Source organism: Stegodyphus dumicola, chromosome 3, assembly GCF_044657685.1.
Source record: "Stegodyphus dumicola isolate Sdum_Otavi_A_Nest chromosome 3, ASM4465768v1".
Taxonomy (NCBI): domain Eukaryota; kingdom Metazoa; phylum Arthropoda; class Arachnida; order Araneae; family Eresidae; genus Stegodyphus; species Stegodyphus dumicola.
Window position 1 is genome coordinate 70,219,142 of NC_140770.1, and position 12,054 is coordinate 70,231,195.

At 29.9% G+C, this 12,054-nt stretch overlaps 1 protein-coding gene across 1 annotated transcript in view; it reads left to right on the top strand.

The window, feature by feature from the left end:
- The first annotated feature begins 1,793 nt into the window (after window positions 1-1,793).
- The window catches only part of LOC146998025 (uncharacterized), a 305,224-nt gene continuing 294,963 nt past the window's right edge, over window positions 1,794-12,054 (top strand). Inside the window, exon 1 of the mRNA XM_085812349.1 lies at window positions 1,794-1,877. Coding sequence (XP_085668475.1) covers window positions 1,845-1,877 — 33 coding nt within the window. The 5' untranslated portion in view covers window positions 1,794-1,844. The remainder of the gene's footprint in view (window positions 1,878-12,054) is intronic.

Consider the following 12,054-nt stretch of genomic DNA (forward strand, 5'->3'; position numbering starts at 1 on the left):
TTGTTGATTTGTACCTATACACCTTTAAAAATGAATGCAATACCACACAAATATTTTATGTTTGGAATAATACAACCGGAAATTAATCTGCTGAAAGAGGTATGATATAAGGTAAGAAAAAAATCATTCTTCTTAAACGTTTTAAAGACCTGACATATCTGGTGTCGAACGGGTAAAAAAACTTCAAGCAAATGAGAGACGGAAGGCATTCCGTGCAATAGAAACAGAACTTCAGAATTTCAGATGTGTGTAATGAGAAATACCCGGAATGTAACTAAAGACAACTGCATTGAATAAAGATGGTTTAGAGGAAAAGTGTTGAAAGATTGTTATTGCTTCAAGTTTGATTTGCGAGATTGTTGATTCATTTACAATAACAAGGAGGATTTCTTTTGAAAGCTTCGGCGATTTTTTTTTGTGAGGAGTTTTGTTTACGGTAACTAATTTAAGGGGACATAGATATTAATTACTAGAAAAGATATATATAAGTCACAAAATGCAGGTATTTACTTTAAATTTTATCAGACTGAGAAGCAGGTTAATGATTCATTATGCTGATAAAAGTGAAGTAGCCAAAAAAATATTCCTTTGATAAAATATATGATTCCTGCGAACTATTTTCATAGCACATCTTACTGCCGTTCGTTCAATAAGTTTATTCCAATTGAACGGCGTTTTTCAGCTAGTTGGAAATTCACTGCGATAATTCGAAGGCAACAGTTAATGTTTCTGCTATGCTTCAAGCTCATTTAGTCAGGTTTTATGATAGTCAAATGCTAGCTAGACCATGTCTCCCATAATCTCGTATTGTAAGCAAACTTCTATCAATTGAACTTTTATTTTCCATACCAGTAAAAGAATTTCCTACTACAGTCCCGTATTACTCTCAATGAAGCATTTCTGATTACGCATAGATTAAATATTTGACCATGAGTACATATGTTTTCTTTTATTCCAACTCTTGTCCTTCCTTACCAATATTTCTGAGCATTATTTCTTGAAAACGAGAAATGCATGTGATCAGAAATTCTTATCAGTTTCATAAAACTCAACATGTTTACATTTACTGCCTTCGAATCGTACTTTCCACTGCAGTACTTTCGCATTCTGACAATGAATTTGAAGAGAATTCGTGATAAATGATGGTTCCCGTTTGCGATAGATTACGTCTATGGTCTTACGGGCACTGAAGTTAGAATTTTTGTTATCATTTCTAGAGTTTATCCCGACATAATGCGAAAGCAGAACGCGTTTGCGACATCAATTTGAGTTTAACCAGACTTCAATTCTTTCAGATCATGCTAAACAGAAGTATATTTCTTTAACCGTATAATATTGATAAATCACTGAGAATTAAAAGGCAGTTTTAATCAGTTACGATTACCCAGACAAATGCATCACAGAAACAAACTAATAAATTCAGTGAAGCTTCTTACGGTGATAATGAATTAATTAGAGTCTCTTATCAAAATTATTTCTTAAGTTACTGGACTTAATCTGAAATTATATACTGTAATGCATCATCCTCTAATTATACTGAATAGGGTATATTCAGCTCAAATTAAATTAAATACTAATACTGCATAATTAGTTTAGGAATACAGCTTTTATAGTCCTTTAAAAAGAGCTCTTTAGAGAAGATTCTTATAGTTAAAAATAGTGCAGCAATGTATGCAATCTCTAATGGGTTTAAACGAATGCAGTTCTCTTCTAAAATATTTTTAAAGCAGAGATCATTTGGCTTTGTTCCAAAGAAAATCGTCTTTATGCGTTTCTAGCGTGTTAAACTACTTCCTTTTATAAAGAACTAAGCCTCCCGATCAGATCTTAATTGTGGAACGTGTATGCCGTGCAGGTGCATTAAAGGAAGCGTCGAGGTATGGATAAAGCAACAGAAATTTTATTTTCATAGAATAATTACATTAACACATATTCTCATTAATATTTAGAGAAAGTGTTATTTTCTAGAATTTTTACATATATATTGTTATTCCCATGAATTCAAGCAATATTTTTTCATTAATTATTCGTGAGGAAAATCTTATAAAAATATTGCGCAAACGGGTTGTTTTATAAAGGCTTTATGATTTTAATGAAATATAATCCTACAGAAAATATTATAGAATCCCATTTAAGTACATAATATTATGAATATATAACAAAATGTGCGTATAAGAGAACGATTCGAAATTCTAGATAATGATTCTAAAGAAAGAAAATACTTTATGCCTCTGGAAGTAGGATTTCAGAAGTGAACATGTTTTCTATAAGAGCAGGCCCATGGCGATGTTTTGGTTCCCCCTGTACTTCTTTCTGTCTATCTGGTAATTTAATCTGTAATTTTTTCCCTCAATGTGTATTTCTAACAGTGTTTTTATAAGCTTTTTGTATTAAGAATTATGTTGTATATAACAAAGAGTTACTACCACTGCCTATATTATTTAATCAAGAGTAATGTTCAATGTAATATGTAGCCACTACACACAGTGCATTAAGTGTAGAAATGACTTTTGTAAGGTGTCCTAAATATAGTGCAGTGTTCAATGTAATATTTATTATAAAAATTTTAGTGCATTGAGTGTTTTTATATATAGCAGTATGTTAAGGTGCAATGTAACCAGTAGAATGTCTAATTGCAAAGTTATTTTTGGTATGTTTTAAGAATACAGCAAAATTTATGCCACAGTTAACTTTTAACATGTTATTTAATCAAAAGTAATATGGGCTGTACTGTGTTCTTAGATCTGTATTTTGTATATTATAAGTACAGCACAAAGTAAACAAAGAGGATTTCTATGTGCAAATGTGTAAATTGTTTGCAATGTGCTATTTTGCTCTTTATTTAAGAGCTCTTATTTTATTTATTTGTTGTATCAAGTTATTTATTTAAATCTGTCTTATATAACGAAGTTATGTACTATATAATCCAGTTATGTCAGTTTTAAACAATTACATTGTCCAGAATCTATGTTGAATTGTTAAGAATAATGTTCAGCGTAATATGTTGCAAAGAATATATAATGTATTAAGTGTAGCATTGGGTTGTAAATGTGCCTTAAGTACAGTGAAATGATCAACGCAATGCATATTATGAAATGTATATTGTAGCAAGTATATGTAGCAATGTGTTAGCATGCAATGTAGTCAGGAAATGTTTAATTTCGCACGCAGAAAAATCTATATTTTGCCCTTGTATGGCCATGTACTTTGCCCTTGCATTGTTTCGGAGTGTAGCTTCAGATAGTTGCGGGATCCGGACGATACCCGACTAGTCTATGTAAGCCGTCCGGGTGTCCGGACCTGCTCTCACCTGTCACCTGTCTGTCTGGTAAGATATTGTATGAAAAAGATGGGTTTATTTATAAAATTGAAAATTTTATTACTAATATTTACTTCTTTGGTTAACATAAGCATATATTACATATATATTAAACTAAAAACGCAATAAATTAAATTAAATATTACACATACAAAAGTAAGAATTTAAATTCCTGTTGTGAAATGATATTCAGCGAAACAGGGTACTATACACAATGGGACTTCGCAAATCGAACACCAGTACCGCGATTCCTTACTGATCTTACGTTTGTAGCAATGCTAGTACCTTCGCGTAGGATTTTTTTTCGATGTTCCGGGTATATAATCCGGAACATGATTCTCACCTAATTGGCTTATATTAGGTCTAAATGGCCGAGTTTGTGTCGATTTATTTCTTTCAATTGGATACGTAGCAAAAGTGTCTTCAATAAATTTGAACAAAAAGTTGATACGCGATAATGTTCCAATATTTTTTTTATATAATATGATGCATTCAAACACATAATATCTAAGAAATGGAGAAATATCTTTTTGTAATACCTCTTTAGTCGTTTCCTTGCTGTGGAGTATGCTATGATAATTCCATCGCTCATATCCACTCCATGCATTTTTTTAATTATCAATCACTAGCTCCGGTTTCTTTGTTATTATTTTTCTTTTCTCTGTTTCTATTACGTTGCTTACACTGCTTTATACGCATGACGAGTATACTCGTCAACACACAAAATCGTGCCGCTTCTCCATGACGAATATACTCGTCAATCACAGTTAACTGGTTAAAATTATTCGATTATTAGTATATTACGATGAATAACTTAAATGTAATATACACTTTAGGATTCAGAATCTTACTACCTGGATATTAGCAGAAACACTGAGCTTTGATTTAACAAGTATTCTCCTATTTCTGCTGCAGTTTTTTAATTCGGCAATATTTTTCCTATTACTGTTAGCATTAAAATTTGCTAATCTTTTGCATATGTAGTTTGTTATTTTCAACTAAGAAGAATTTAAATCATAGATGAAATGACTGAAAATTTACAAGGTGGAAACTCAAGTAAATTGTGACTATGGTATAATTTTTAAGGTGACTGTCTACTTTACAAGATTACTCTTTTCTTTGTTGAAAAAAGAACTAAACATTTAGACATAAGCTCTGAAAATCTTTGCCTTCAAGCATACCATTCATTGTTCTCAGAAATTTTTGTGGCATACTATAACAGCAAGCAATTTAGCATATGAATTTGAAAATTAGCCAAAAAAAATAGCAAAAATTGTGTGTAAGGCTTTAAAAACCACAGACTGTGTGAAATATGTCAAAATTCAATTAATACGCAAAAATTTAAAAAAACGGATACATTTTTCAGATTTTAATTTTAACTTCTTGAAATTAAATTTTAATCCGTTTTGATTAGCAAATGAATTTAATGTGCTTGCACGTTAAGTTTTTTTATTGACTGAGCATAAAATGAAAAAGCTTAAAGCATGAAAATACCTTCATTATTCATAGCATGGTAAAAATTTAGTAACAGCGTAGCTTTTATGTTGTAAAGTTATTTTAAGGCAACTACCTGCTGTACAAAATTGTTCTTCGTTTTGTAAAAGATTCAACAAAGAGCTGAAACTGTAAGAGACTAGTATGATAATAATCTTGTAAATTTTATTATTTCAGAGAAGCTTGGATATAAATTTTCAGATTTTTGAGACATATAAACTTTTACTTATAACCTTAAACTAAACAGAAACATTTTGGATTTGCTCTGTAGTCTTTTTAAAATGAGATTCCATCTTCAACGAAGCTATGTTAAGTCTTAGCAAATATATTTGGTTTCCTTTAGCATAGTTATCTTGATCGTCATTGTTAGTTTCAATGCTTAAGCAATCTGTGCTTTAATATTTCGTACTTAATGAATATGGAATGCATTGCATACAAGAGTAGTATAAAGTCTTCCGCTTATTTGGTTCAGATAAAAAAATTCAGGAAGGGAATTGTAAAAAATAAAGAAGTTTATTTCTTATCACACGGTCGAGCTGCGTCAAAATTTTTCCTGAAGGATAGGAGCTATTAAAGAAAAGAGGATTTTAAGCTAAAGAAAATAAACATCGAAAAATCGAAAAATGTTCCATCGAAAAATGCTACCAATTGAAATGAATTTCAACAATTATTTTCGAATTATCAAATCTACAATAAAACTAATAATAAATTTAAAATATCAAATTTACTTGCTATTACAATAATTTTATGCACTTCATGCCTGATAGCTAAAAAACATTTTTAATGCCCTTGTAAGGATTATGTTAATTTTATTAACAGTTAAATTTTAAGTTAAAGTTCCTTTCCTGTCAAATTCTTAACTTACTACTTCCGGTCAGAACGTAGTTTTAGAATCACTCTGAATACATAATGAGGAAGAGCGGTATTTAACCGTGAAGTTCCACTTGCGAGTTAGAGAGAATCAGTGGTTCTGATTTGCGCGTGTCTGCCTTTTTGGCTACTCCCTCTCAAAGCTGTTATTACGCTCGGCCCCGTATTCAGGCATTTTAATTTGCAAATGCTTCAGAATAATTTATGTTTCAATTTTTAATGGGTTCTGCATCTCTTCGTATGGAGTTACGCATTCTGGAACAAATATTGGAACTTCTTCATCAAAATGATTTTATTTATCAATGCATTTTAGCTCATTAAATATTAATTTTGGGAAAATAACTAGCCTGGAGAAAGTTACTACGTTTCCGCGAATAAAAGTCAGTTCAAAAATAGTAGCTAAACGTATGTGCGAATGTACTTATAAATATGTATTTTGGAAGACATTGAAAGTTCTGCATATGATAAGTTAGCTGTTTAAGTGAATGTTTTGCAAACAAAATTATACGTTAATTAATTCTTCTAAGGTTCACTTAGTAATCGTAGTACATTCCGTCTGCGCTTTGAATACCATAAACAGAAATCTAGTTATATAAAAGTCAAATCTTACCAAACATTGTTTTTTCGAAAAATTTCTAATAAAATACAGTATATTATTCTCCCCTTTTTGGCATATGTAAAATATTCTAATATATATAAAAAGATATACATTACATTAAATTAACATATCAATTTAGTTCAGTGGAAATTTTAAATAAAGGGGGAGTGTGTTAAATATTAAGATTAAACATTAAACACCCACTCCCATATTTTTAGATTATTCTGATGAGAAAAAAGAGGAACTGTATAAATATTCAAATTAGTTTCACAGAAGGAAACATTACTGCTTCGGTTTTTTTCCTTATAAATCTAGGATCTCTAATGTAATAAATATATATGATGCTTCTATATGTTGATAAATATATAGGATAGGCATATAATTTTACTATGTTATTCTCTAAGTTTCATCTAATTTCTTTGTGAGAAATTCAGAAAAGGAGGAAAGAAAAGTCATATTTTATCATTAATTTATAAAAACGGTTAAGAATGTTTGAAATACAGCTGGAAAGTATTCTATTAGTCCTTTATGGATCTTTTTTACTATAATACGATGAATAACTTAACTGTTAAAAATCATGCATTATAAAATAATTCAGTTTTTAAACGTAAAAAATAATATTTTGATAATGTCCTTTAAGTTAAATTTTTCACACGATTAAATCACGGGGTTATCTTTGAATACGGTTATTAACAAGCAGCAGTCGCCTTCGTATTGGTCTTGAAACAAAATCGATTCTAGGTTGTTACATACTAAGCCCTTCCCCCAAAAAATACGGAACTTAAGGAAATGTTTTAAAATATCTAGAGATTTTCTAAAAAATAGTCAAAACTTTATTTTCATCGATAAGGAACTATAAATACATATTAGTATTAATGAAGTGACTTAAATTATTCAGAAAATGACTTAGGATCTCAAATCTTTGGCAGAAAATATTGTTCTTTAAAGCGTGATTATTTTATTTCGTGAAAACGTATAACAGTGTTAAATAAACAAATGCCTTTAAAAATCTTTTCAAATATTTAAAACGTCACCCGAGGTAATCACTAATCTATAAAACAGATTATATAAAATACATTCCATTAGATTTCAAATTAATTAATTTAATTTATAATATGACTGAACTTTTAAGTAAATTGAATCAATAATGATGAAAGTAAAGGATAAATTTTAAACGTGTCATGGGAAGAAAAATTTTAAATACTTTCATGGTTTTAGCCTGTTGACATTTCCCCTACTTTAGGCATGCCATTTTTCATGCATTCTTTGCGTCGCTTTATTTTACGAATTTCCTTCCTTTTTCTTTATTTACTTATTCATTAATCATTCTTTTATTCGTGATAAAAGCTACTACACTGCCTCCGGAACTTACCACGCTTCTCTTTTGTAATCTGCATCATCCATTTTCTTCCACAACAATTAGGCGTACTTTATTTGAATAGACATAGAGCTTCAAATAACAATATGTCAGCCTTAAAATTAAAATAGTAAGGTGGCGGAAAATTGTTAAATATATATACTAAGAAAATGTGATTGTACTAGCAAGCCGTGAGCTAGTTACTGTTAGAAGAAAGTTTATCGAGATAAAATAAATTTCTATGATCAAGTCTAGTACCCAGAATTGCATCTGAAGTTTTTAATATTTAAAATGAATGCTGAATAAGAATGTATATATTAAGCCACTGAAACTTTTTCAGAAAATAACTGTTACTACATATAGCTTGAAAAAGTGCTATAAATATATCAGTGCACTAAATATATTCATCCGTGAATTTATAGATAATGTAATATTGTACGTAAAAGTATGAAAAAATAACATAAATGTAAAATTTTAAAGCGTTTCAGAAGATTCTCCTTCCACAATGAATAACGTGTTCAAGAAAGCTTCTGACAGAAAAGAAAGTAGAAATAAATAAAAAATATTTAGTTATATGGGCACAGAAAGTTTCGTATGGCTTTCGCGCTTATTCTAATACCACATAATTATTTTTTAATTGCAATGGCTAATCACTTAAGTTTTCTATGTGCAAGTTTATTAAGATACCTATAATGTGTTCGATCATATGTGTTCGATATACATGCATCTGTGCTTAGTTTTTACGAAATCAGTGAATTTGAAAAACGACAATGTTTCAATACATTCATTAGACCTGAAATGCTTCAACGTCAGATTCTCCCAAGAGATCAACTAAATTCAAACGTAGCAAGATCTGGTGCCAGTAAAATGCCTAGACTACTTAGATCAGTATCTGGTTTACTGTAGTACTCCACAGTCATCCCCATAACGTTGTGCCATTAAGAAAGCGGTACCTCTAGGTATCACTGTCTTAATGGAATCATTAAGGAAATATGGTTTTCAAATTTTTTATGAAATTAATATGTGACGTTTCTGTCAAAGAAGGTATAAATAAACTTTAACAGACTTACGAACTGTGAACTTATATGAATAGTGAACTATTCATGAATTATGAACTATTTATCAACTGTAAAAAACATGTAACACAATGTAAACTATTATCACATTTCAGAATATCATCAAAATCCTATATTTATTTTTTATCTAACCAAAATCTTGTATTTAACTCTTCATTTGTATTCTACATTATGCATTATATATCCTATGTACTACGTATCATCAAAATTTCTGTTAATATATGAATATTTATATGAAATTCTGTCAGTGTATGTCAAGTATATATATACATCAAAATCAAATTTTTTATTGTAATGTTATAAAATTTCAAATAAACATGGTTACACGGAAGAGGCAATAAAGCTGAAAGTCTACATAGCGGCACAGCTACTCACCCAGTGGTGTCCTTTCAAAGAAGGCCTCAGAATTCTTGATGTCCAAGCAGGAAACATCTGTAACTTGCTCGTAAAAGCTATAGCCATCATCAATGTTTTTAAGGAATAAATTTGTTGCTACATGTATTCTGTACCATATACAAATGCGGCAATATGTTGAAAAAACTGAAAACTGGATAACTGAGAGTGCTAGTCACCCATTGTCCAATGGCTATGCATTTTGTATTTAAAAACATATACTGAAGTCATAGAGATAATAAGTCAGACTGCATTTATTAAGTCATAGAGATAACACAATACGTTTGTTGGCTGATGACTACCAGAGACATCGAGGAATACCATGAAAACGTATATAATATGTCATACTGTATATAACACATTATATACGTTTTAATATATATACAACGTATATGTATATAATGTAACACATTATATACGTTTTCATATATATATTATTTATATAACACATTACATACGTTTCATGTATTATTATATACAGTATATATGAAAACGTATATAATGTGTTATATGTTTACTGGAAAAACACCACCATTAAATTAAGATGTGATCTGCTGCGATATTTCTCTCTTTTGAATATTGATTATTTTTCTATTTACGCCCAGCTGCAGACTCACCTGCCTCTGCACCTGCAGAAATTATACAGGACCACATTTTCAAGTCTTTCGAGAGGCGATGCAATGATTCTCTTTGATAAAGAGGAACGGTGCATATATCATATAACAATACTGTCTTAATGTTATTTTGTATTTGTAATTTCTTTTGCCTTTCTGTTTCTTTTAATTTTTTAAACTTATTTTGCAGATTTATATTAATAAACCATCGGATTTTCTTTACAGATATTTTAGTATTGATTTAGCCTAAGGACATAGTAAAAATATGTTAATTATATAATCATGAATATATGCATGAAAAAGCAAATGAAAATCTAAAACAATTGAGTGCTGGAATATCTTAGTCAATAAATGTCAAATCTTCTTTAATAGTAAAAAATAGCATAATTTTGTGACGGAGTTCTTTAATCTGTGCAATATCTTTAATTAATTAATTTCATTAATAATAAATGAAAAGGTGCATTAATAAAGAATGTTAAACAGGGATACATATACTATTCACAAATGTGCAATATATTGTATTTTATTTAATTAATTCCTCACTTTTTTAATTTTATGACTTATCCAGATTATTATAAATACCTTTTATCTCTTAATGATTTACTATATTATAATTTTAAACTTTTCACGAATAATTTATGATTTTAAAACTTGTGGTGTTCAAGATGATAATCATCCTTAACACTTTGCATACAACCCCTTAGACTAGCTCGCCCCCTTTTTATCCACCTTCCTTACATGGCTGAGTGTTTTTGCCGGGGAGACGAAATGACAGGCGCAACTCTCCACTGATTGGCGGCTGAATACAGTCGAGATATCAAAAACATTCTCCAGTCTCTTCCGTGAAGGATTAGAACGTTCACTAAGCAGCGCAGCCAGACAACAGAGACAACAAAAAGGAAATAGTAATAATAATAAGAACTAGAGGAAGGAACAAAGGAATTCTTTATTCTCCCTTCTCTACTCCACCCAGCTATCCTTCTGCATTTTAAGATGCTTCATCAGAGCATTCGCTTTTGATGATTTCGTCACAGCGTGAAATTTGAATGAATTGCTTGGCAGAACTTCACGTTGAAACATAATTGGAAAGATTCCTTTCTGTTTTTACGATGTTCCTCTTTTCTTTTCAGTCATTTGCAATAAATAAATAAATAAGATTTTGCATGAAAGAAGAAGGCTGTGGTTTTGGTCTCTCTCTGGGTGCGCTCAAATGAGATGAGTTGTTCACTTTAATGAAGAAGGACACAAAGCGTTTGCATTCTTTTTTTTAGCTTTAAAGAACAATAAGTGTTGCATTCAACTAACGCTTGCCTTGCATAATTTGTTTCGGAAAGTCCATTACTTTTTAAGAACTATGTTTTAAGATTTTAAAATGTAAGTTGAAGAAAAAGACATCATTTCTTTTATTAAACTTGTTTCTTATTCAGAACGTTTCAAAAAATGTTTTAAAAAATATTTTACTTCGATTGTAAATAGGGAAACAAATTAGTAAACTTTTTCTTCTATAGAAAAGTCAAATAAGTGTACATGACTTTTATGCAGGAGTTGTATACTTTTTTATGATAAATATGTTGAAGAGATCTTTTTTAAAAGGAAAAATTTATATTTTAGTAAGAAAACGGATAAAATTATTATTATTTGCTCTGAGGTATACACATATGATAATAAAGAATTATTTAAAAAACGATGCTTTTGATAAAATATTGCTTTTATTATAGTTTAGTTGGAAAAGAAATTATTAGATTTCAACTAATTTGATGGAACTTCTGTACAGAAAAGTACTGATATTAAACTGTATCCACCTACCTTTAATTTTGGAAAAATTTATCTTAAAACGGATTGTTCTCACATAATGTATTTTTCCAGAATTAGTGGTCTGAAAATTAGGAAAGACTAAGGGTTATATAGACTAGTTTTAAAAGTTAACGGGTCTTTAAAACAAAATGTAAATACACATAAATCTATAGGTGATAACTATACAGATATATTTCCTAGGTGACACTAAACGTCATCCTTTGAGTACAACGCGAAATGTACAAGATAACGTCTATTAAATTTGAAAAAAAGAAAAACAAACTGTATGAAAGTATGAAATGCATTTAGTGAAAATTGTTCGCAAGCTATTTGCTCCCTCCTTACTGTATGCTTTCATGTTGTAAAATGTTTCAGAAGTTAGAATACCGACGAGGACACTGCACATTTTATACCTTTCTTGCTTCGACGAGTTTACATGTTGATTCATAATAAAACCCATAAATAAGTGCAGAAGTATAATAAAGTTTCAGGAAACCACAAAAAAATTGGAATTATACTTTATTCAGACATTCATTCGA